This window comes from Vipera ursinii (assembly GCF_947247035.1).
Source record: "Vipera ursinii genome assembly, chromosome: 3".
Lineage (NCBI taxonomy): Eukaryota > Metazoa > Chordata > Lepidosauria > Squamata > Viperidae > Vipera > Vipera ursinii.
The window spans coordinates 2199721-2224491 of record NC_139516.1 but is presented as its reverse complement, the minus strand read 5'-3'; the positions used below and the strand labels follow the sequence as shown (position 1 = coordinate 2224491).

The window sequence follows — 24771 nt, the reverse complement described above, 5'->3', positions numbered from 1 at the left end:
ATACGGTGAAGGGAGGAAGAGGAGGAGGGAAGGGGAGGAGGAGGAGGAGGAGGAAGAAAGAAAAAGGAGGTGAAGGAGAAAGAGAAGGAGAAGAAGCAGTCTGTCATTGGTTCCTTAGACCCGTGTTTCTCAGCCTGAGCAGCCTGAAGACATGTGGACTTCAGCTCCCATTCCCAGCCAGAAACTCCCAGAATCCCCCGCGCTGACTGGGGAATTCTGGAGCTGAAATCCACCCCTCTTCAAGCTTGGAAAATACTCGTTTAGAGCGGTGTGTGTGTGTGTGTGTGTGTGTGTGTGTGTGTGTGTGTGTTCAAACTTGGCCCTTTGATGACTTGTGGACTTCAACTCCCAGAATTCCTCAGCCAGGCACGCGTGCCTGGCTGAGGAATTCTGGGAGCTGAAGTCCACAAGTCATCAAAGGACCAAGTTTGAAGACCCTGTCTTAAATCTAACAAACAAAATGGAGGCTGGCTGAGGAATTCTGGGAGCTGAAGTCCACAAGTCATCAAAGGGCCAAGTTTGAAGACCCCCTGGCTTAGAGTAACAGCTGGAGAGTCCAATTTCAGGAACTATCAACCAACAGTTTTGCAGCTGTTGTTAAAGGGGGTGTGATACTGACTGCCTGGCTTCTTCTCCTGTTCCCCCCCCCCGTCAACCCCCCCCCCCGCACCATGGCCTTCTCTGCCTGGGTGGGTCTTGTTGTGAGAAAAAGCACCTGCCCATCACTCAACTGACAGGAAGAGATCCGCTCTTCTATCCCCTGCCCTGGCTGCTTTGGGCCATTGTTTTCCCTGGCGGGCGGTTGTTGTTGCATCTCTGCTGGATATCTTTTATTTCCATTTAACGAATGAATTCATTGCATTTTATAGGCTCCCCGTCTGGCTACCGATCCCCGGCGTGTAGGTCTGATTTTCGATGGGCGGAAAGTGGGGGAAAACCTGCAAAGGAGAGAGGTAAAACCGCCGAGTTGGTCCTTAAATTTTGGGTGGTACGACGTAGAAGAAGGCTCTGTGGAAGAGGAGAAGAAAAGAAATTAGAGACGATGCGAGGAAAGCGCCAAACTAAAGAGCGAAAAAGATGAGGAAGGGAAAAGGGAAGTGAGGTAGGGAAGAGGAAAAAAAAGTGGGGGGGGGACTCCCTTTAGTGCAGAAAAGAAGAGCATCAACTTCAACTTATAAGAGCCTTGGTGGAGCAGTGGGCTAAGGCCTCCTTAAGTAACACCAGCTGCCTGCAAATTAGTGCAGGTTCGAGTCCCACCAGGCTCAAGGTTGACTCAGCCTTCCATCCTTCCCAGGTAGGTAAAATGAGGACCCAGATTGTTGGGGGCAATTAAGCTGACTTTGTAATAATGCCGCTTGGGGTGTGTGTGAAAGCCCTAATAAGCAGGCATATACATAGAATGAAGGCTACTGCTAAGCTTGTAAGCCGCCCTGAGTCTTCGGAGAAGGGCGGGATGTAAATGGAATTAAAAATAAAAAAAATAAAAGCTCTCTCTTTTTTTTTAACTTTTGCAAAATAAAATAAGCTAGCCGTTTTGATAACATCGAGTCTAATTAACTGATAAAACCCAAAATCAAAATTTCATTATTATTATTATTATTATTATTATTATTATTATTATTATTATTATTATTATTATTATTATTATTATTATTTCGACCTCAAGGACAACATCTGGAAGTGGCTTGCAGGTGGCTGTAAAAAAAAAAAGCGTACAGTCTCTACTCCCCTTTCTCTTCCCCACCTCTTTCGCTATTTACTTTCGCACTTTCATCGCATCGTGTGCCGTAAACTAATAAAACTTTTTTAAAAAGAGGAACAGAGTATAAATTGCGCTTCGTACAGGTGGTCCTCCTTTAGCGACGGCCTCATTTAGCGACCGTTCGCAGGTACGAGGGTGATGAGAAAGCCAATTTGCCGCCCGTCGTCACACTGATGACTTTTGCAGGTCCGTGAAGCAAAGGAAGAAGGTTGCAAGCGCAGTTACAGGTTCACTTAACAGCTGCTTCGCTTAACGACCAAGTGGCTGCTCCCCAATTGTGGTTTCTAAAGGAGGATTTCCTGCACAGATTGACTGCAACTTGAAGGGCAATTTGAGTGTTAGAAATTCTGTTTATTCTAGCTTAAATTGTAAAGAAAATCTTAACCAGTAGGAATGTTTCAAATATCGTGGGGAAAACAAACTTAAATAAGAATTTTAAACGGGATCTACGATAAGGCAATCAAGACGATCAGTTAGAAATAAAAGCTTTATATCAATGTGGTTATTATTTGAAGAAATGTTAGAAAAATGTCTATATTGAATTGTCATTTCCCTAAATAACAAGAATTGTATTAATTCAAGGTTGGCAAAAGAGAACGTTTTTGGAAGAAGAGAAAGCTACTATGTGGACTACAGAATTATAGAAACTAATCGTTATTGATCATTTTTAAATATAAACCCAGGCCACACAATGTGTACCAAGTATTTAGGGATTATGTAAAAAAAAAATAAGGGACGCGGTGGCTCAGTGGGTTAGGATGCTGAGCTTGTCGATCAGATGGTCGGCAGTTTGGCAGGTCGAATCCCGAGTGCCGCGTAGCAGAGTGAGCGCCTGTTACTCGTCCCAGCTTCTGCCAACCTAGCAGTTCGAAAGCACGTAAAAATGCAAGTAGAAAAATAGGGACCGCTCTGGTGGGAAGGTAACAGCGTTCCGTGCGCCTTTGGCGTCTAGTCATGCCAGCCACATGACCACGGAGATGTCCTCGGACAAGTGCCGGCTCTTCGGCTTTGAAACGGAGATGAGCACCGGCCCCTAGAGTGGGAAACGACTAGCACGCACGTGCGGGGGAACCTTTACCTTTACCTTAAAAAAACAACAGATTTTTTAAAAAAAGAAATTCTGTTTATATATATCACCACTGAGCAAGCCAAGAGTACAGTCACCATGTGCTTTACTGCTCAACTATTTTTTTTAACTGTAACAGGAAACTGTACTTAGAACAAAGGAGCATAGAGTATACAGTATACTATAGATCCAAGCCTGTAAACACTGCCATCTGCTGACTGAGTACTTACTGCAGTTGTCACAAAGAAATAGATTCCAAGCATGAATTCCCACAAAGGGGCAACTATTTGGGAAAGGAATAGTCCCAGGAGAGATGGAGAAAGCTGGGTGAAATCCCAGTTGAACTGTGTTCTCACGTGCAGACATTGTGCCTTGTCCATTTCACTTGTTTGACCGTTGAAGGGGAATAAAATGGCAGTATTCATCTTTCGGTCTTTCCTTCTCTCTTCCCAGAATGGGCTGCACAGAATCCAAATTCAACGTTTTCCCAAGAAAGGAGAAGCAGATAGAGAAGTCGAACTCGACTCTGGAGATCCGTTATACCACAGAACCCACCATCAAGCACCCTGTAAGTCTGGCGTACTTGTGTATCCGTGTTTGTGTGTCTTCTTCCAGCCCGAGAAGTCCTCGAAGTACAGCTACAGTTACGAGCAGGATTTGTGGCTGAGCCAGGCGGTTGTTGTGAGTCGTACTCCACTGTGCTACCTTTCTGGCAACGGCAGATAGGGTTATCGTTGCTGTTGTTAAGTGAATTGCACAATTGTTAAGTCAATCCAGCTTCCCTCACTGACTTTGCTTGTCAGAAGGTCGCAAAAGGGGATCTCGTGACCTCAGGACCTTGCAAAGCTGGCTATGTTCTTTTTTTCTAATTATCATCTCTGCGTCTAAGACAAGGGTAGGCAACCTTGGCTCTTTTGTGACTCGTGGACTTCAACTCCCAGAATTCCTGAGCCAGCATGGGGGAACTATGGCCCCCTCATGGCTTGTGGACCTCAACTCCCAGAATTCCTGAGCCAGCATGGGGGAACTATGGCCCCCTCATGGCTTGTGGACTTCAACTCCCAGAATTCCTGAGCCAGCATGGGGGAACTATGGCCCCCTCATGGCTTGTGGACTTCAACTCCCAGAATTCCTGAGCCAGCATGGGGAAACTATGGCTCCTTTGATGACTCGTGGACTTCAACTCCCAGAATTCCTGAGCCAGCATGGGGGAACTATGGCCCCCTCATGGCTTGTGGACTTCAACTCCCAGAATTCCTGAGCCAGCATGGAGGAACTATGGCCCCTTCATGACTCCTGGACTTCAACTTCCAGAATTCCTGAGCCAGCAGGGGGGAACTATGGCCCCCTCATGGCTTGTGGACTTCAACTCCCAGAATTCCTGAGCCAGCATGGGGGAACTATGGCCCCCTCATGGCTTGTGGACTTCAACTCCCAGAATTCCTGAGCCAGCCACGCTGAGGGGAAAGGGAGAGGTTTCCAAGCTGAGCCATGCTGGCTCAGGAATTCTGGGAGTTGAAATCCACAAGTCATAAAAGAGCCAAGGTTGCCTGCCCCTGGTCTAAGATAACCTTGATCTTATTCGTTGTCTGCTAAAGGGATAAGCTTTTGATAAAGTGTCGCTGGCTTAAGGAATAATAATTAATATATATACTTTTTTTTTGCATTCCAGGACTGCAAAGGATCCAGAGAACCCAAGATCCTACCGGTGGATGGTATGTGTAACATATTGGGCTTTGTCTTACTTAAATATATCACGTGGGGTTAATTGCTGGAAGGTTGCTTAAGCAGGGAAGCTGGCTAACGGCTCCCAACTCCTCAGACAACCGGTCTCCAGCGCCGCCATTGGCTGCCTCTAGAGCGGCAATAGGTTGCTTTAAACCTATTGACCGCCATCTAGAGGCCAGGGTATAAATTGCTGCATTCGCAGCCCGGTTTCTCAGTTCAGTTCCTGCAACCAAATAAAGAATGATTCTTGCTGAACTCACTCGCCTCGTCTCGTCAATCAAGCAAAGAACCCAGTATCTAACAGTATGTATCTCCCATTGGGCTGCAAATATGGTCAAAAAAGTCAAGATGGCCAGGAGGCTGTAATTGAAGTTCTACCTGGAGGCATGTGAACGTGGGTGCTTTAAGAGCATCGCCACAGTTGCCATCTTGGCATTTTTGGCCATTTCCTGTAGTCATCTGGGCTGGGTTCCAATTCTAGATTGTCCTGGAGAACATTGTCTTCTGAGAAGCCTATTAGCCTACCAATGTCACAGAGGCCCATTTCTGTAAAGATGGTGGCCAGGATGATGTATTTGAATCCCTGTAGGCATCTAGGCTGGGTTGCAGTCCTAGATCCTCCTGGGAAATATTTTTTTTTCCTGAGAAGTTCATTGGTCTACCACTGTCACAGAGGTCCCTTTCTGTAAAGGTGGTACTAATAAAAGAGAATATTTGTACTTCAGGGTTGACCAAAGGGGTCCTTAGTGTTCTCTGAGCTTGGCTGTTTTCTTATAGACGTTTCATGACCCAACTAGGGAACATCATCAGTGCTAGAAGGGAGTGAGGTTTGTGGAGAGGAGGAGGAGGAGGACTGTAGGGTCCTTGATGCTCTGTGAGCTTGGTGGTTTTCTTGCAGATGTTTCGTGACCCAGACGAGGTAACATCATCAGTGTTAGTCTAATGATGTTACCTCGTTTGGGTCACGAAACGTCTGCAAGAAAACCACCAAGCTCAGAGAGCACCAAGGACCCCTCATGTAAAGAGGATGGCCAGGAGGATGTAACTTGAACCCCTGTAGGCATCTGGGCTGGGTTCCAGTCCTAGGCCGTCCTGGAGAACGTTGTCTTCATAGACATCCATTAGTCTTATCAATGCCACAAAGGTCTCTTTTTGTAAAGATGGTGACCAGGAGGTTGTAATTGAAGTTCTACCTGCAGGCAGGTAAACATGGGTGCTTTAAGAGCATCGCCACAGTTACCATCTCTGTATTTTTGACCATAACCCCTGTAGGCATCTAGGCTGGGTTCCAATCCTAGATCGTCCTGGAGAACATTGTCTTCTGAGAAGCTCATTGCTCTACCAATGCCACAGAAGTCCCTTTTTGTAAAAGATGGTGGCCAGAACGATGTAATTGAATCCCTGTAGGCATCTAGGTTATGTTCTAGTCCTAGATCCTCCTGAAGAACATTGTATTCTGAACTCATTGGTCTGCTAATGTCACAGAGATTGTGGCCAGGACAATGTAACTGAACCCCTGTAGGCATCTAGGCTGGGTTCCCCTCCTAGGTCCTCCTGGAGAACATTGTCTTCATAGACATCCATTTGTCTATCAATGTCACAGAGGTCCCTTTTTGTAAAGATGGTGGCCAGGAGGATGTAATTGAAGCTCTGTCTAGACTCTAGAGGCATATAGTGTAAATATTTCTCTCTCTCTCTCTCTCTCTCTGTGTGTGTGTGTATGTGTGTCTTGTTCTGTCTCCACTCTAAACCTTTTCTCATTTCCCCCACCCCCAGAGGATTTCATCGCCGTGGCCTTGTATGACTATGAAGCCATTCACAAGGAGGACCTCAGTTTCCAGAAAGGCGATCATCTCCAGATCCTCGAGAAGTAAGTTTGGGGGGTCTTTTGGAGGGTCGAATAGCTTTTTGAGAAATGATACACCGTAAATATTGCTAAGCACATTGATTTGTGCTTAGATTGTAAGCCGCCCTGAGTCTTCGGAGAAGGGCGGGATATAAATGGGATTAAAATAATAATAAAAAAGTAAGTAGCTTCTGGGGGGAATCTGATTCACAGAATCCTAGAATCTGATAAAGGAGAACCTTTGTACATCAAGTTGGAAATGAGGGGTCCTTGGTGCTTGGGGGTTTTGTTGCAGACGTTTCATACACCCAACTAGGGTACATCATCAGTGCTAGAAGGCAATAGAGGAGGAGGAGGAGGATAACTGTGGGGTCCTTGGTGCTCTCTGACTTTGGGGGTTTTCTTACAGACCTTTCATGACCCAACTAGGGAACATCATCAGTGCTATAAGGGAAGGGGGTTTGCAGAGAGGAGGAGGAGGACTGTGGGGTCCTTGGTGCCCTCAGCTGGGTGGTTTCCTTGCAGACATTTCATGACCCAACTCAGTTACATCATCGGTGCTACAAGGAAGTGGGGTTTGCAAGGAAGAGGAGGAGGAGGAATGTGGGGTCCTTGGTATCCTCTGAGCTTGGTTGCTGTCTTGCAGACATTTCATTAACCAAGTAGGTAACATCATCAGTGCTAAAAGGGAGTGGGAGGAGGAGGAGGAGGAGGAGGAGGAGGAGGAGGAGGAGGAGAACTATGGGGTCCTTGGTGCTGTTTGAGCTTGTCTTCTAGCAGACATTTCATTACTAAGCTATGTAACATCATCAGTGCTAGAAGGGAATGGGGTTTGTAGAGAGGAGGAGGAGGAGGAGGAGGAGGAGAAGAAGAAGAAGTATGGGGTCCTTGGTGCTATTTGAGCTTGTCTTCTAGCAGACATTTCATTACTAAGCTATGTAACATCATCAGTGCTAGAAGGGAATGGGGTTTGTAGAGAGGAGGAGGAGGAGGAGGAGGAGGGGTACTGTAGGGTCCTTGGTGCTCTCCGAGCTGGTTGTTTTCTTGCAGACATTTCAGTCATTTCATCCATGCTAGTAAGGAATAGGGTAAATTGGGAGCAAATCCCATTTCTTACTAACACCGATGACATTATCTGGCTGGGTAAAGAAACGTCTAGAGGAGAACAACCAAGCTCAGAGATCACCAAGTTTTCCTCAGGCCTGGAAGCTTAGGGAAAGGAACCGTGGAGATCTTCTACCCTCAGATCTTCTCCTCTCCCATTTGAGCCTGTGGCCCTTGTGCCTTCTTCCCCGTGGAGAGAGCTCGGTGAGGCTGCACACTGTTGACCACCCAGGAGAGTTTCTCTCCCAGATCTCCTCCCTTTGGAGAGGAACCAGCAGGAACAATGGTGCACTCCAGCCTTGTTTTTATTCCCGTGTCAAACCTGGCTGAGAATTTGGGTTAGAGCCTCCGGGTGGGTCAGAAACTGGAAGAAGAAACTGGACAACCATTTGTCTGGAACGGTACAGGGAAATGGACTACTAGAAGACCTCCACGGTCTCTTGCAACTCTGTTATGCTGTATTCTGATGGATATATGGCTGAATGTGTGTGTGTGTGTGTGTGTGTGAATGGATGGACCGATGAATGAATGCATGGATGGATGTTGGATAGATGGATGGATGGTTCAATTGATGGATGGATAAATGGATGGTTGAATGGGATGAATGAATCTATGTATGTTTGGATGGATGGATGACTCCTGTTTATTCCGTGGAGCAGTAGGCTAATGCCTCCTTAAGTAACACCAGCTGCCTGCAATTAGTGCAGGTTCGCATCCCACCAGGCTCAAGGTTGACTCAGCCTTCCATCCTTCCGAGGTAGGTAAAACGAGGACCCAGATTGTTGGGGGCAATAAGCTGACTTTGTAATAATGACACTTGTGGGGGCCCCCAAAAGCCCTAATAAGCAGGCATATACATAGAATGAAGGCTATTGCTAAGCACATTGGTTTGTGCTTAAAAAATTGTAAGCCACCCTGAGTCTTCGGAGAAGGGCGGGATATAAATAGGATTAAAATAAAAAAATAAATCCATGGAGTCCCTTTGCAACAATGCAGCACTGAATTGCCAATGTCTTCTTCTGGTGTTTGTTTTTGGGGACTTTCTAGACCTTCCCCCACTTCTGGAATTTCCCAGAGCTTCCCCCAAGAGTGCTAACTCTTGGCTATGTTTTGAGGAAGTTGGAAAACATAGCTAATTCTGCCCTTCTCTTTCTCCAGGACAGGAGAGTGGTGGCGAGCCAAGGCCCTTTCAACGGGCAAATTGGGCTACATTCCCAGCAATTATGTGGCCAAGGTCAACTCACTGGAGACAGAAGAGTAAGTTCTCTCAGCCTATCAAAGGGAAGGACCTTCTTGGTAGAACACTTGGTTTTAGATCTCCCTCTGATTTCAGCTCTGGACTGTAGAGGTACATGGGCTTAAGTGTTCATCTGCTTTAGTCCTGTCAACATCCATCTAGAGCAGGGGTAGGCAACCTTGGCTCTTTTATGACTCGTGGACTTTAACTCCCAGAATTCCTGAGCCAGCATGGGGGAACTATGGCCCCCTCATGAGTCATGGACTTCAACTCCCAGAATTCCTGAGCTAGCATGGGGGAAAATTTGGTCCCTTCATGACTCGTAGACTTCAACTCCCAGAATTCCTAAGCCAGCATGGGGAAAACTATAGCGCCTTCATGATTCGTGGACTTCAACTCCCAGAATTCCTGAGCCAGCATGGGGGAACTATGGCCCCTTCATGACTGGTGGACTTCAACTCCCAGAATTCCTGAGCCAGCATGGGGGAACTATGGCCCCTTCATGACTGGTGGACTTCAACTCCCAGAATTCCTGAGCCAGCATGGGGGAACTATGGCCTCTTCATGACTCCTGGACTTCAACTTCCAGAATTCCTGAGCCAGCATGGGGGAACTACGGCCCCCTTGATGACTGGTGGACTTCAACTCCCAGAATTCCTGAGCCAGCATGGCTCAGCTTGGAAACCTCTCCCTTTCCCCTCAGCATGGCCGGCTCAGGAATTCTGGGAGTTGAAGTCCACCAGTCATAAAAGAGCCAAGGTTGCCTCCCCCTGAGCTAGAGAATCACAAATAAAACTCCAGGGTTCTTTCCGTTTAGAAAAATCTTGCCGTTTATTGAATACACTGTGTGGTTATCGTTGAAGCAAAACTAACTCTGAGGTTCCCACACCAATTCATAGACTTAAAGGTTGGAGAGTTTTCCCAGCCAACACACATCTTTCATCATCCATATCAACCAGTCAACTTCGTTATGGCAACCAAATCGACACCTGTTCTGGTGTCCTTTGACAAGGCTTCAAGCTCTCGCTGTCTGCAGCTGAACCAAAGATGGTTTCGCTTCTCTATCTGTCCACTCGAAAGTTACACCTCCGCCCCCACCCCACCCCTTAATGTAAAGGCAAGTTGCAACGCAGAGACACGTAGCTGCCAAAGTTTTATCCCCAACAAGTCCTTTTCGGGAGATTCCCCTTAGCTCAGGAGAAGATGACACAGGGGTTTGCTGGAGAACCCTTGGAATTCTCCAAGGATGGGTGAGATGCTGGTCTTTTGGAATGACCTTCTCAACGGTGAGGAACGGAGGTTCCCAGCAGCCACAGAGGCACACCTAAAATACGGCAACCAGTTTTGGCCACCAGGCTATACAACAGATGTTGAGACCATAGAAAAAGTGCAGAGAAGAGCAAAGAAGGTGATCAGGGGACTGGAGGCTAAAACACAGAAGGGACGGTTGCAGGCATTGGGTAGGTCTAGTTTAACGAAGAGAAGGGCGAGGGGGGAACATGACAGCAGTGTTCCAATATGTCGGGTGGGGGTCCCACAAAGAATAGAGAGTCAACCTATTTTCCAAAGCACCCGAAGGCCAAACAAGGAATAATGGATGGAAACGGATCAAGGAGAGATTCAACCTGGAAATAAAGAGACATTTTCTGACAGTGAGAGCAATAAAGCAGTGGAACAGAAGTTGCCTCCAGAGGATGTGGAAGCTTCGTCACTGGAGGCTTTCAAAAAAGGGACTGGACTGCCATCTATCAGAAATGGTGTAGGGTCTCCTGCTTGGGCAGGGGGTTGGACTAGATGACCTGCAAGGTCCCTTCCAATTCTATTCTATTCTATTCTATTCTATTCTATTCTATTCTATTCTATTCTATTCTATTCTATTCTATTCTATTCTATTCTATTCTATTCTATTCTTCCATTCCATATTTTCTATTCTATTCTGTTCTGTTCTATTCTTTATTCCATTCCATTCCTATTCTATTCTATTCTATTCTATTCTATTCTATTCTATTCTATTCTATTCTATTCTATTCTATTCTATTCTATTCTATTCTATTCTATTCCATTCCTTGGAGGTCATCTAGTCCAACCCCCTGCTCAGGCAGGAAACCCTATATACCATTTCAGACAAATGGCTACCTGTGTAGTGTGCTCTTAAAAGTTTATCCAAGAACCTTTCTCATGCCAGGAGGGAACATGGGGAAGCAGAGTTTGAGAAAGGATTTTATGCATTATTTCGTTCTAATTGTCTGTTCCTCATCAACCTTAGGTGGTTCCTGACAGGTATGAGCCGGAAGGATGCTGAGCGTCACCTGCTGGCTCCGGGAAACTTTATTGGCTCGTTCATGATCCGAGACAGTGAAACAACTAAAGGTAGATTACTAAAATCCTGGAGACTAAAACATACGAAGAACGGCTGCAGGAATTGGGTATGGGTATGCGTCTGTCCAAGTCTGCTTCTCTTTTGAGAGGTAGATAAAAGTACTAATAATAATTGACTTCGCTTCTCGCTCCTCTTCCTCTCTGTCCTGACCCAGGGAGTTACTCCCTCTCCATAAGAGACTTCGATTCCCAAAACAAAGTGGATGTGGTCAAACACTACAAGATTCGAACTCTGGACAACGGGGGTTTCTACATCTCCACCAAGAGCAACTTCAGCACTCTGCAGCAACTGGTCAGCCATTACAAAGGTGAGTCTCCAAAACTGGCAGCTTCTGAGCCATGTTTTTACACCGGAGGAGGTGGGGGAAAGAAATGTCCGTCCGTTGGCTCCAGGGTTAAAAAATCCACCCCTTTTGACAGACAAGGAACTGGGGTGGGGAGAGGGTGACCCAGCCTCTTTGCAACCGCGTGTGGGAACAGCTGTGGGAGAGAGGAGGAAGATCAGCCATCAGATAAAACCCAGGTCTACAAACTGGGCAACTTTAAAATTTGTGGACTTCAAGTCCCAGAATTCCTCAGCCAGAATGCTAATGAACTTTCAGATGGGTGGACTTCAAGTCCCAGAATTCCTCAGCCAGAATGCTAATGAACTTTCAGATGGGTGGACTTCAAGTCCCAGAATTCCTCAGCCAGAATGCTAATGAACTTTAGGATGGGTGGACTTCAAGTCCCAGAATTCCTCAGCCAGAATGCTAATGAACTTTCAGATGGGTGGACTTCAAGTCCCAGAATTCCTCATCCAGAATGCTTATAAACTTTAGGATGGGCAGACTTCAAGTCCCAGAATTCCTCAGCCAGAATGCTAATGAACTTTAGGATGGGTGGACTTCAAGTCCCAGAATTCCTCATCCAGAATGCTAATAAACTTTAGGATGGGTGGACTTCAAGTCCCAGAATTCCTCAGCCGGAATGCTAATGAACTTTAAAATGGGTGGACTTCAATTCCCAGAAATCCCTAGCCAGTGCATCTTAAAGTCCCCCCATCTTAAAGTACGTTAACATGCTGGCTGGGGAACTCTGAGAGTTGAAATCCACAAGTCTTAAAGTGGCAAAGTTTGGAGATCTGCTGACTGGGGAATTCTGGGACTTAAAGTCCAGAATCTTAAAGTGGCCACGTTTGGGAGATCGCTGAGATAAGAGGCCCCTGAGCCCACAGCAGGAAAGAACTTCTGGCCAACATCTGAGAAAGAACCCTAGTTTCTTGGACTGTAAAGGTGACAAGGCAAAATCTCTCTCTCTCTCTCCCTCTTTCTCTCTCTTTCTCTCTCTCTCATATTTCTGGGTGCGCCCTTTGAGTTGGCTACCTTCCAGGGAACTTCAACTCCCAGAATCCCCCAGCCAGCATACTAATAAACTTTTAAGATTAGTTGGCAGAGGAATTCTGGGAATTGAAGTCCACCCATCTTAAAACTTATTAGCATTCCGGCAGAGGAATTCTGGGACTTGAAGTCCAGCCATCTTAAAGTTTGTTAGCATTCTTTAAAGTTGCCAAGGCTGAGAAACACTAGTTTAGAAAAATGACACACACACAAACACACACACCCCGGTCCTGCAATGTCCTCTGGGGTCTCTTTCAGGCCAAGCCGACGGGTTGTGCCAGAAGCTGACCCACCCCTGCGTGTTGCCGAAACCGGAAAAACCCTGGGAGAAGGATGCGTGGGAAATCCCCAGAAGATCCCTACAACTGGAGAAGAAGTTGGGGGCCGGACAATTTGGAGAAGTCTGGATGGGTAAGGTCCAGGAAGTCCGGGAGCTTGGATCCGACCAACATTCTCTGCTGTGCCACTTTGGGTTTTGAACGTGTCCTTTCGATTGCAAAGCAGACACCATTAAAACCCACCACCACAATTCCCAAGGGAGATATTTCTCAGTCAGTCAGTCAGTCAATTTACATGGCTGCCCATTGGAAATTTACATGGCTGCCCATTGGAAGCCATTGTCCCAGGGCAATCCTTGGTGTCTCTGAGCTTGGTTGCTTTCTCGTAGACATTTCGTGACCCAACTAGGGAATATCATCAGTGCTAGAGGGGAGGGGGAGGGGAGGAAGAGGAGGAGGAAGAGGAGGACTGTGGGGTCCTTGGTGCTCTCTGAGCTTGGTTGCTTTCTTGTAGACATTTCATGACCCAACTAGGTAACATCATCAGTGCTAGAAGGGAGAGGGAGGGGAAGGAAAAGGAGGCGGAGGGGGAAGGAGGAGGAAGAGGAAGAGGAGGACTGTGGGGTCCTTGGTGCTCTCTGAACTTGGCTGTTTTCTTGTAGACGTTTTTTATGACCCAGCTAGGGAATATGCTCAGTTGTAGCAGGGGAGTCTGTTACGTAGTGGGATAACAAAATGTCTGCCAGAAAACAGCTGCGCTCAGAGAGCACCAAGGACTCCTCACTTCAGGGGTCTTCAATGTGACTTGTGGACTTCAACTCCCAGAATTCCTCAGCCAGGCACGCTGAGTTGGGGCCACCAATATTCTCCTCCGTTGGATGGCTGCTCCAGGCATTCTGGGAGTTGAAGTCCACAAGCCATCATTCCCCACCCCTCTTCTAAAGCCTGGCTTTCCTGCTTCCACAGCCGTCTATAACGCACACACGAAAGTTGCCGTGAAGACCATGAAGCCGGGCAGCATGACGGTCAAGGCCTTCCTCGAAGAGGCCAACATCATGAAGACCCTCCAGCACGACAAGCTGGTCAGGCTCCATGCCGTGGTGACCAAGGAGGAGCCCATCTTCATCATCACCGAATTTATGGAGAAAGGTGAGGACAAGCATGGCCCATCGTGGCTTATCTCAGCCTGGCAGCCTCCATCATCGACTTGGTCTTCAGCTTACGACCACAATTGAGGTAGTCCTCAGCTTACGACCACAACTGAGGCAATTGGACTAGAAAACCTCCAAGGTCCCTTCCAGCTCCTATCCTATCCTATCCTGTCCTGTCCTGTCCTGTTCTGTTGTATTCTACTCTACTCTACTCTACTCTACTCTATTCTACGTTCTATTCCTATTCTATTCTATTCTATTCTATTCTATTCTATTCTATTCTATTCTATTCTATTCTATTCTATTCTATTCTATTCTATTCTATTCTATTCTATTCTATTCTATTCTATTCTATTCTATTCCATTCCATTCCATTCCATTTCTCTCCACTCTACTCTACTCTGTTCTGTTCTATTCTATTCTATTCCATTCCATTCCATTTCATTCCATTTCATATTCTCTATTCTATTCTATTCTATTCTATTCTATTCTATTCTATTCTATTCCATTCTATTCTATTCCATTCCATTTCATATTTTCTATTTTCTATTCTATTCCATTCCATTTCATATTTTCTATTCTATTCTATTCTATTCTATTCTATTCTATTCTATTCTATTCCATTCCATTCCATTCCATTCCATTCCATTCCATTCCATTCAATTCCATATTTTCTATTTTATTCTATTCCCAGTAAGCTTGGACTCTTCGAAATAATTTTAATTTAATAACATTTATATACCGCCCTTCTCCCTGAGGACTCAGGGCGGTTCACAGGGCAGAATAAAATAGTGAATACAAACATTAAAAAAAGATTAAACAAATTGCCCTAGTTAAAAACAATATAAATACAACACTAAAAACCCCCAGAAAAGTTAAAAAACAAAAAATAAAATAACCCCAACACTCCCCCTCAGGCTAGGCCGGCTTGTACAAACAGAAATGTCTTAAGATCGCGACGAAAGGAGCGAAGATCGGGCGCCATCCGGAGCTCAACCGGTAGCTGATTCCACAGCTCCGGAGCGCCCACAGAGAAGGATCTCCCCCTGGGGGCCACCAATCGAAATAAGAAAGTTTGGGGAGGGTTCCCCCCCCAGAAATGTCCCACTTGTCTTAAAAGAGTCTCCTCTGTCTCCACAGGCAGCTTGCTGGATTTCTTGAAAAGCGAGGAAGGCCAGGAGCAGCCTTTCCCCAAGCTGATCGACTTCTCTGCCCAAGTGAGTGTGTAGAATAACAGAATAAAAGAGTTGGACGGGGCCTTGGAGGTCATCTAGTCCAACCCGCTCCTCTCAAACAGGAGATCCTATATATATATATATATATATATATATATATATATATATATATATATATATATATATATATATATATATATGCTGTTCAACGCAGGACCCCAAAACCAATAATCAGGGTTCACTGCAGCATTTATTTAATCAGAGCGCACTGGAGGAATTTCCCTCCAGAAAATTATAGATAGATAGATAGATAGATAGATAGATAGATAGATAGATAGATAGATAATTATTGATCATAGAATATGTGATTAGATATAGAGATAGATAGATAGATAGATAGATAGATAGATAGATAGATAGATAGATAGATAGATAGATAGATAGAAACAGAGATAGATAGAGATATAGATATAGAGAGGTGTGTGTGTGTGTTTGTGTATATAGAGGAAGAGAGAAAGAAAGAAGGAGGGAGAGAAAGGGGGCAGGGAAGGAGAGACAGAAAGAGAGGGAATGTGAGAGGGGGAGGGAGAGAGAGAGAAAGAGGGAGTGTGACAGAGAGAAAGAGAAAAAGAGAGGCAGTGTGAGAGGGGGAGGGAAAGAGAGACAGAGAAAGAGAAAGAGAGATGGAGTGTGACAGAGAGAAAGAGAGATGGAGTCTTGAGAAGGAGGGGGAGGGAGAGAAAGTAAGTGAGAGGGAGGGAGAGAGAGAGAGAGCAGGGCTAGCTGGGGAATTCTGGGAGTTGAAGTCAACAGCTCTTAAAGTTGCCAAGGTTGGACAACCCGGATCTCAAGTCTTCAAATGTGGTACACGTGGCCGGAGGGGGACTGGCCATCCAAACTTCGAATCTAGGTCGTATCTTTTGCGAGAGGATCCATGATTCCTTCCGGCCAGTTATAAGTTGAGGACTATTGTAAAATCAGTCGTAAAGACGCGGCTTTTTTCGGGTCTTCCCCCTTTAACGGCGATGTCCCTCCCGGTGGCAGGTGGCGGAAGGCATGGCCTTCATCGAGAAGAGGAACTACATCCATCGTGACCTCAGAGCCGCCAACATCTTGGTGTCGGCCCTGCTGGTCTGCAAGATTGCGGACTTTGGCTTGGCCCGTGTGATAGAGGACAATGAGTACACCGCTCGGGAAGGTAACAAAGCCGGTGCAACCTTCGTGTGTGCATCCTCCACGTTGATGGACGATGCGGGTTAGACTTTACCCCCTTCCTCCCCAACTGGAGAGCCCCTGAGATCAGGGTTCCTCAAACTTGGCCACTTTAAGAGTTGTGGACTTCAAGTCCCAGAATTCCCCAGCCGGGAATTAAAGTGGCCAAGTTTGGAGAGTTGCTGGCTGGAAGTTGAAGCCTCTTAAAAACCTCCAGTGATGGGGTGCCCGTGATTTCTGGTGGCAAGTTGTTCCACTGGTTGATTGTCCTCACTGTCAGGAAGTTCCTCCTTAAGTCCAGGTTGCTTCTCTCCTTGGTCAGTTTCTATCCATTGTTTCTCGTCCTTCCCTCTGGTGCTTTGGAGAATAACATGACCCCCTCCTCTTCTTTGAGGCAGCCCCTCAGATACTGGAATATTGCTATCGTGTCGCCCCCATTTCTTCTTTTCTTTAGACTGGCCGAACCCAAGTCCTGCAGCCGTTCTTCGTATGTTTTAGTCTCCAGGCCTTGGATCATCTTAGTTGCTCTTCTCTGAACATTCCCCCCCCCCAAGGTCTCAACATCCTTTTTTTGTAGTATGGTGACCAAAATTACGTGCAATATTCCAGATGTGGTCTCTCTGAGGCGGGACTAGAACCCAGCATCCCCAACTCACTCTCTGCTACCTTCAGCACTAAGCCAAGCTGATAACATTAGCTGTTGCCAGCTGCCGTTTTTCAGGCTAAATCTAACTGTCTTGTTTTTTGGATTGTTGGCAGGTGCCAAGTTCCCCATCAAGTGGACAGCCCCCGAAGCCATCAACTATGGCTCCTTCACAATAAAGTCCGACGTGTGGTCCTTCGGCATCTTGATGATAGAGATCATCACCTACGGGCGGACCCCATATCCAGGTATGTACCAGGGAAGCATGAGCTTGCCTAGGAGATGGTTAAGATGGCCTCCCTACTTTGGTTTAATCCAGCAAGATTCCAATAATAATAACAACAACAACAACAACAACATCTTACATTTTAAGGAGATACCTGGTTGATACCTAGGATGCAGGCAGCAACCCGTGTCAACCATTAGTGCCAGTCAATTTGTGTGTTCAGTTGACTGAGTTTCATGTTTAATGAATAAAAGTTTTATAATAATAAAAAGAAAAGAAAAGAAAAGAAAATAGAAAGAAAGAAAAAAGAAAGAAAGTTGGAAGGAACCTTGGAGGTCATCTAGTCCAACCTCCTGCTCAGGCAGGAAACCCTATACCATTTCAGACAAAATGGTGTCTAGCCTCTTCTTAAAAACTTCCAGGGTTGGAGCATTCACAGCTTCTGGAGGCAAGGAGTTCCACTGGTTAATTGTTCTAACTGCCAGGAAGTTTCTTCTTAGTTCTAGGTTGCTTCTCTCCTTGATTAGCTTCCATCCGTTGCTTCTTGTCCTGCCTTCGGGCACTTTGGAGAATAGCTTGAGTCCCTCCTCTTTGTGGCAACCCCATGGATACTGGAAGACTGCTATCCTGTCCCCCCTTATCCTTCTCTTCATTAAACTAGATGTACCCAATTCCAGCAGCTGCTCCTTCTATGTTTTAGCCTCCAGTCCCCCGATCATCTTACTGATCTCCCTAAGTCTGTGTGATAGAAAAGGCAGCTGGCTCAGGAATTCTGGGAGTTGAAGTCCTCAAGACATGAAGGGCCCACAGTTCCCCCATGCTGGCTCAGGAATTCTGGGAGTTGAAGTCCACCAGTCATAAAAGAGCCAAGGTTGCCTACCCCTGTCTGTAGCAAAAAAGGCTAAAAAATATATATATCCTTGATGAAACAATGCACATTTTGTCCCTTGGAGAGGAAGCAGGTGGCAAAACACCTGTTGCAACACAAGTCCAAAGGGTGGCTTTCGAAGTGAGATGCTGCCACACGCATTTCCCCATTTGGCTAGGTTTGCTTAGGAACGGACGTCTGCAATCCTGGCGCACGAGATGGAAAGTCCCCCTCCAAAGGGTCAGAATTGTTTAAGTTTTCAACAGAAAGAGGATCTCTCTGTAGGCCCTCCGCAAGCCAGGTGGACCACACCAGAGCGTGTCCGCTGTGTATGAAACACACATTATTGCAGCACACAATTTCCATAACAACAAGCTACTGTTGTGGGCCACCTTTCCCTCCTGTAGGCTTTGCAAGGCGAAGTTGCCGCGGAAATGTGACTTTAATGCTCTGTTCCTTGTGGCTTGCTCTTCTAATTCTCATTTCAAACTGAGATCTCAGACCCTCTAAAGTACCAGGCCACCTCTGCCTTTTTCCAAACGTTCTTGTAGTACGGTCCCCGAGTTATGGACGCTATGGGGCCTGCCCAACTCATGATGGTCATAAAACGGGTTGATCATCATCTCTAGAAGGGAGTGGGGGTTTGTGGAGAGGAGGAGGAGGAGGATTGTGGGATCCTTGGAGTTCTCTGAGCTTGGTTGTTTTCTGGCAGACATCTCATGACCCATCTAGGGAACATCATCAGGGCTAGAAGGGAGTGGGGTTTGTGGAGAGGAGGAGGAGGAGGAGGAGGAGAAAGCAGAAGGAAAAGTGGAAGAAGGAGGAGAGGGAGGAGGAGGACTGTGGGGTTCATGTTCTCTGAGCTTGGTTGTTTTCTTGTAGGCAAGAAACATCTGCAAGAAACCTACTAAGTTCAGAGAGCATCAAGGACCCCACAATCCTCCTCCACCTCCTCTCTGCAAACCCTCCCTTCCTTCTAGCACTGATGATGTTCCCTAGTTGGGTCATGAAACGTTTGCAAGAAATCAACCAAGCTCAGAGCACCAAGGACCCAACAATTCTCTTCCTCCTTCTCCTCCTCCTCCTCCTCCCTTCTAGCCCTGATGATGTTACCTAGCTAAGTAATGACACATCTGCTGGAAAGCAGCCCAGCTCAGAGAGCACCCAGGACCCCACAAGTTCAGGGCCAGCCTGACTGTGCCAATGATTCCACTCACTTTAGGACCCCTGACAAGTCTGCATGACAGGGGGTCTGTGTGTGCCTCGTTACCTGCAGGAATCCCCTTCCTCACTTTCTCTTTTTCTCTTCTCTTGATATTTTCCGAGTTGGTTTGCACCTCAGGATGTTCCACCCGTCTCCTTCTTTGTCCAATACAGGCAGGACCAACCTGGAAGTGATGCGCGCCCTTGAGCGTGGCTATCGGATGCCACGTCCCCAGGGCTGCCCGCAGGAGCTCTACGAGATCATGATGAGATGTTGGAAGGAGAAACCGGAGGATCGCCCCACCTTTGAGTACATCCAGAGCATCCTGGAGGACTTTTTCACCGGCACGGAAAAACAGTACCAACAACAGCCTTAGAAGGGACACGTAGCCACACTGGCGTTGCCAGCGTGCTGCTGTCCCACGAGGCCACGGCAGTGGAAGGTTTCGGCGTGGAGAATCTACGGTTTAGAGGCAAGAGACTTTTTTCCTACCTGCAAATAGGGCTCATAGGCTGCGTCCCAAGCCCAGCTGGATTAGGAACTGAATTAAGCAATCCCTTTGCTCTTTGCTGCAAACGAATCAGACTGCAGTCAGCAGAAACCGCTTCAAAAAGGGAAGAGATTTTATCCTAATGGCTGTTGTGAAGCCGCAGCATTCTGGTGGAAGTTCCTGAGATGTGTGTGTGTAACCGAAAGTGTGTGTCCGTAAGACAGAAATTGTGTGTGTGTATATGAGGAAGGGAGAGGAAGAGAGGGGGGAGGGGAAGGGAGGGAGAGAGAGAGAGAGAGAAGGAGAGAAATAAATATATTGTGAACTCTGGATGATTAAGTTGGGATATGACCGCAGACAGTCCTTGACTTACCACCACAAGTGACCCCAAAATTTCTGTTGCTAAGTGAGACAATTGTTAAATGAGTGCTTCCCCACTTTACAACCTTCCTTGGTGTGGTTATTAAGCGAATCACTGCAGTTCAGTTAGTAACCTGGTTGCTAAATGAATCTGGCTTCCCCACGGACTTTGCTTGTCAGAAGGTCGCAAAAGGGGATCCTGTGACCCCGGGACAACCGTCATAAATATGAGTCGGTTGCCAAGCGTCTTAATTTTGTTCACGTGAGCACGGGGGAATGCTGCAACGGTCGTAAGTGTGAAAAATCAGTCACAAGTCACTTTTTCTAGTACTGTTACAACTTTGAACAAATGCTTGTAAGTCGAGGAATACCTGTATATGTTTTGATTCTTAGAAAAGCTTTGCCAACTGATTCCTAATGCTAATTTCTCATTGCAAGATGACTAAATGTGGAAGAACATGAAATAAAAATGAACATGAAATATGCCTGAATTTAACAAAGATTTGATTAACTGCAGAGGTCCAAATTAGGGACGATTATGAGACAATGGCAAATTTTAAAATAAAATTTTACAATAAGTAAGCTATAAACAATAATTATTCTAATAGAATGAACAATTAATTATTTACAATAAAAATTAAAATTAAAAAAATCAAAGTAGTCTTGGCTTTTACTTGGAGTTGATTATCATGGTTGTATCTTATCATTGTTTTGTATAAGATACAACAATTATCGCTATTGTATTGTACCTTATGATTTATGATGATGCATTTTATGATTATGATCATGCACCGGAGACAAATTCCTTGTGTGTCCAATCACACTTGGCCAATAAAGAATTCTATTCTATTCTATTCTATTCTATTCTATTCTGTTCTGTTCTGTTCTGTTCTGTTCTCTACTGTATTCTATTGTACTGTATTCTATTTTCTATTGTATTCTATACTATATTCTATTCTACTCTCTTATGTATTCTGTTCTGTTATTTATTCTATTCTATTGGACAAGAAAGTCCAGTTGCCTCATGAAAAAGCACCTTTCAGATATTCTATTGTATTCTATTCTATTTTCTAATCTATTCCATTCCATTCTGCTCCATACCATACCATTCCATTCCATTCCTCTATTCTATTCTATTCTATTCTATTCTATTCTATTCTATTCTATTCTATTCTATTCTATTCTATTCTATTCTATTCTATTCCACTCCACCCCATTCCACTCCACCCCATTCCATTCCATTCCATTCCATTCCATATTTTCTATTCTATTCTATTCTATTCTATTCTATTCCACTCCACCCCATTCCATTCCATTCCATTCCATATTTTTATTCTATTCTATTGTACCTGTATTAACATGGCCTACAGATTGATTTCTAATGATTTGCTGATATGCCTGAAGATTAATTCTGTTTTCGCTTGTTGCTTTTCCAAACTACCAGAGTACTGCGATTTCATTTTTTTTCTTCTTCAAGAACTCCTTATTTTCCATGAGAACCATTTTTCCACTCCAAATATCTCCCTTATTTTTATTTCTGTCTTCAGAAGAAAACACCTCTTCCTTTTTCGCCCAGGGACGAAACTGTCAAAGGGTCGATGTGCAGCTATCTCTATCAAATGCTAAATCTTGACTTCGCATCTTAATTGTGGGAGAAAACAATTACACCAAGTTACATACGGGATTGATTTCATCTTAGTGTACCAGATCGGCTTCAACCACTGTATGGGTTGTCCTCAACTTACGGCTATTTATTTAGTGACCATTCAAAGTTACAACGGCATTGAAAAAAATGGCTTATGACCATTCCTCACTTGGCCGTTGTAGCTTTCCCAGTCAGTTGATCAGAATTCAAATGCTTAGCAACTGGCATGTACTGATGACAGCTGCACTGTCCCACGTTCATGTGGTCACCATTTGCAACCTTCCATCTGGCTTCTGACAAAGCCAAATAAGGGAAGCCAGGTTGCTTAATCATGAGCGCAAGGTTCACTTAACAGGTCGTAACATGGGGCACTAAATAATTGATAAGCCACAGTGGCCGAGTTCATACAACACATTAAACCAGAGGTCTTCAACCTTGGCGATTTCAACTTGCAGAATTGGCTCGCTTAACGACCACAGTGCTTGCTTAATGACCGCAGCAGCCACTTAAAAGCTGTTTAATCCAAAAGGGCACCAGGGGCATGGGGGAAAAATACATCTGTAGTGGAGAAGATGTCCCTTAAAGTTTGATACTGATGACTGTGTACCATTAAGCCAATACTGGCTCTTGATGGCCACAGAAATTTTCTGCTCTAAAAGTCCTTTTTTAAAAAAAAACCTCCTGGAGGTGTCCAGCACTGCCCTTAAAAAAGATGGCGCCCGCTCCCCACACCCACGCATGAAGATGGTGTCTTGCTATTTTGCCCGCGGGAGAAATGGCGGCGCTGCCACCGCCGCCGCCACTGTGAACTCGCCCGCACCAAAGATGGCGGAAAGAGCCCCACTCCGCCAGCAACCAAGATGGAGAAAAGGGCAAAAAAAACCAAAAAAACGCGGGAAAGGATCAGCGCTTCCGTTTCCCAAACCCTCTCCGTTCTTTCCCCCCCCCCCCGAGGGCTGCAGCTGCTAGCTCGGACTTTTTCCCGGGCGTGGTGGGGACGAGGAAGGGTCTGAGGACCAGGCCAGATCGGGCTGGGCCTTTCAAACGCCGTCACCATGGCGACCGGCGGCCTCGGCCAATCGCGAGGCACTTCCGGCAACGTCGGCGCCGACACGTGGATCCAAGATGGCGGCCTCGAGGGCTCTGGTGAGCGGGGCGCCGGCCCTCGGGCCCTGCGGGAGAGGTCGGGGGAGGGACTGGGGTCTCGGGAGGGGGGGACTCTGGGGCGGCCGGGCCCTTCCGAGGAGGGCGAGGAGGGACTTTGGACCCCCTGTCAGGGGAGGGCCATGTCCCCCCCCCCGCGACCTCCCCCCCAAGCCCTTTCCCTTCCGAAGCCAAGAGGGTCGCCTGGGTAGGGGGTCTCAGGGAGGGGTGTAAACCGCCCCCCGTCACAGGGGTGGCCCGAGGGTCTCCTGGGGGGGCTGTTGGGGGTCTGTTAAGACACGGGAAGGGGGGGCTGAACTCTTGGCTGGCTCCCTTCTGGGACGGGCAGGTAGTCCTCGACTTACAACCGTTCGTTTAGTGGCCGTTCGACGTTACAGTGGGCGCGGTTTTTAGAAAGGGGGGGGGTCCCTGCTTGGGTGTCAAACGGGGGTCCCACCACCACCACCAGGGAGGGTCCAGATGGATTCTCGCCTCTTTTTTAGCACAAGCGCTATATTTGGATTGATGACTGATGGATTATGTTGTTGTTAGTTGCGAAGTCGTGTCCGACCCATCGCGACCCTGTGGACAACGTTCCTCCAGGCCTTCCTGTCCTCTACCATCTTCTGGAGTCCATTTAGGCTCACGCCTCCTGCTTCAGTGACTCCATCCAGCCACCTCCTTCTCTGTCGTCCCCTTCTTCTATTGCCCTCCATCTTTCCCAGCATTAGGCTCTTCTCCAGTGAGTCCTTCCTTCTCATTAGGTGGCCAAAGTATTTGAGTTTCAACTTCAGGATCTGGCCTTCTAAAGAGCAGTCAGGGTTGATCTCCTCTAGGACTGACCGGTTTGATCGCCTGGCAGTCCAAGGGACTCGCAGGAGTCTTCTCCAGCACCAGAGTTCAAAGGCCTCAATTCTTTGGCGCTCAGCCTTTCTTATGGTCCAACTTTCACTGCCATACATTGCAACTGGGAAGACCATAGCCTTGACTATACGCACTTTTGTTGACAGGGTGATGTCTCTGCTTTTTAGTGTGCTGTCTAGATTTGTCATGGCTTTCCTCCCGAGGAGCAAGCGTCTTTTAATTTCTTGGCTACAGTCCCCATCTGCGGTGATCTTGGAGCCCAGGAAAATAAAATCTGTCACTACCTCCATTTCTTCCCCATCTATTTGCCAGGAATTGAGAGGGCCGGATGCCATGATCTTCGTTTTCTTAATGTTTAGTTTCAACCCAACTTTTGCACTCTCCTTCTTCACCCGCAACAAGAGGCTCTTTAGTTCTTCTTCACTTTCTGCCATTAGAGTGGTATCATCTGCATATCTTAGGTTGTTGATATTTCTTCCGGCAATCTTAATTCCAATTTTTGATTCATCTAGCCCTGCCTTTCTCATGATGTGCTCTGCATATAAGTTAAATAGGCAGGGCGACAGTATACAGCCTTGCCGGACTCCTTATATGTGCCATCAAATCATAGTTGGCTCTTGGTGACACATCTGTAGATTTTTCTCCGGGATGATCTGTCTCCCACCTGGTCCTTCAAGTCTTCCAGTGGTAACTGGAAGTCTTCCATCAATGTAACTTGAGTCCATCCACCTTGATCATACTCTTCTTCTTCTCTTTCTTTCTACCCTTCCCAACATTATGGACCTCTCAAGGCATCTTGGCCTTGACAGTCACTCTTGACTGTTAGCACTCTTGATTGTACTCTAGTATGATCTATGCCCAACCTGGTCCTTCAGGTCTTCAAGTGCTGTCTCCATCACCACCATAATTGGGTCCTTCCAGATTGATCATCCTCTTCTTCTCTTCCCTTCTAGTTTTCCCAACATTACAGACTTCTCAAAGCAAGTCAGTCTTGACTCTTAGCAACCATAT

General features: G+C 46.3%; 3 protein-coding genes across 5 annotated transcripts in view; all 3 read left to right on the top strand.

Moving 5' to 3' along the window:
* DNMT3B (DNA methyltransferase 3 beta) overlaps positions 1-24771 on the top strand; it is a gene marked incomplete at its 5' end in the record, with an annotated part of 480157 nt that overhangs the window by 191809 nt on the left and 263577 nt on the right. The window lies entirely within an intron of this gene.
* The window catches only part of TM9SF4 (transmembrane 9 superfamily member 4), a 127613-nt gene that overhangs the window by 59205 nt on the left and 43637 nt on the right, over positions 1-24771 (top strand). The window contains exon 1 of one of the 3 annotated variants that reach the window (XM_083360852.1): positions 22857-22899. The exons of the other annotated variants lie outside the window; for them this stretch is intronic. Coding sequence (XP_083216978.1) covers positions 22879-22899 — 21 coding nt within the window. The 5' untranslated portion in view covers positions 22857-22878. Of the gene's footprint in view, positions 1-22856; positions 22900-24771 lie in introns of those variants that run through there. 3 annotated transcript variants of the gene reach the window in all.
* HCK (HCK proto-oncogene, Src family tyrosine kinase) lies at positions 442-20906 on the top strand. Its single transcript, XM_083360897.1, has 13 exons — positions 442-953; positions 3282-3396; positions 4501-4543; positions 6333-6426; positions 8665-8763; positions 11010-11113; positions 11278-11430; positions 12760-12912; positions 13746-13928; positions 15071-15147; positions 16150-16303; positions 17077-17208; positions 19432-20906. Exons 1-13 carry the CDS (start codon positions 916-918, stop codon positions 19632-19634), a joined length of 1548 nt encoding a protein of 515 aa, XP_083217023.1. The 5' UTR covers positions 442-915; the 3' UTR covers positions 19635-20906.

Excerpts from the sequence above, each read along its gene's own strand:
- HCK (XM_083360897.1), top strand. The coding sequence starts at position 916 with ATGGGCGGAAAGTGGGGGAAAACCTGCAAAGGAGAGAG. Across the intron at positions 11,114-11,277 it reads AGACAGTGAAACAACTAAAG|GGAGTTACTCCCTCTCCATA; the intron begins GTAGATTACTAA and ends GTCCTGACCCAG. Across the intron at positions 12,913-13,745 it reads ATTTGGAGAAGTCTGGATGG|CCGTCTATAACGCACACACG; the intron begins GTAAGGTCCAGG and ends CTGCTTCCACAG.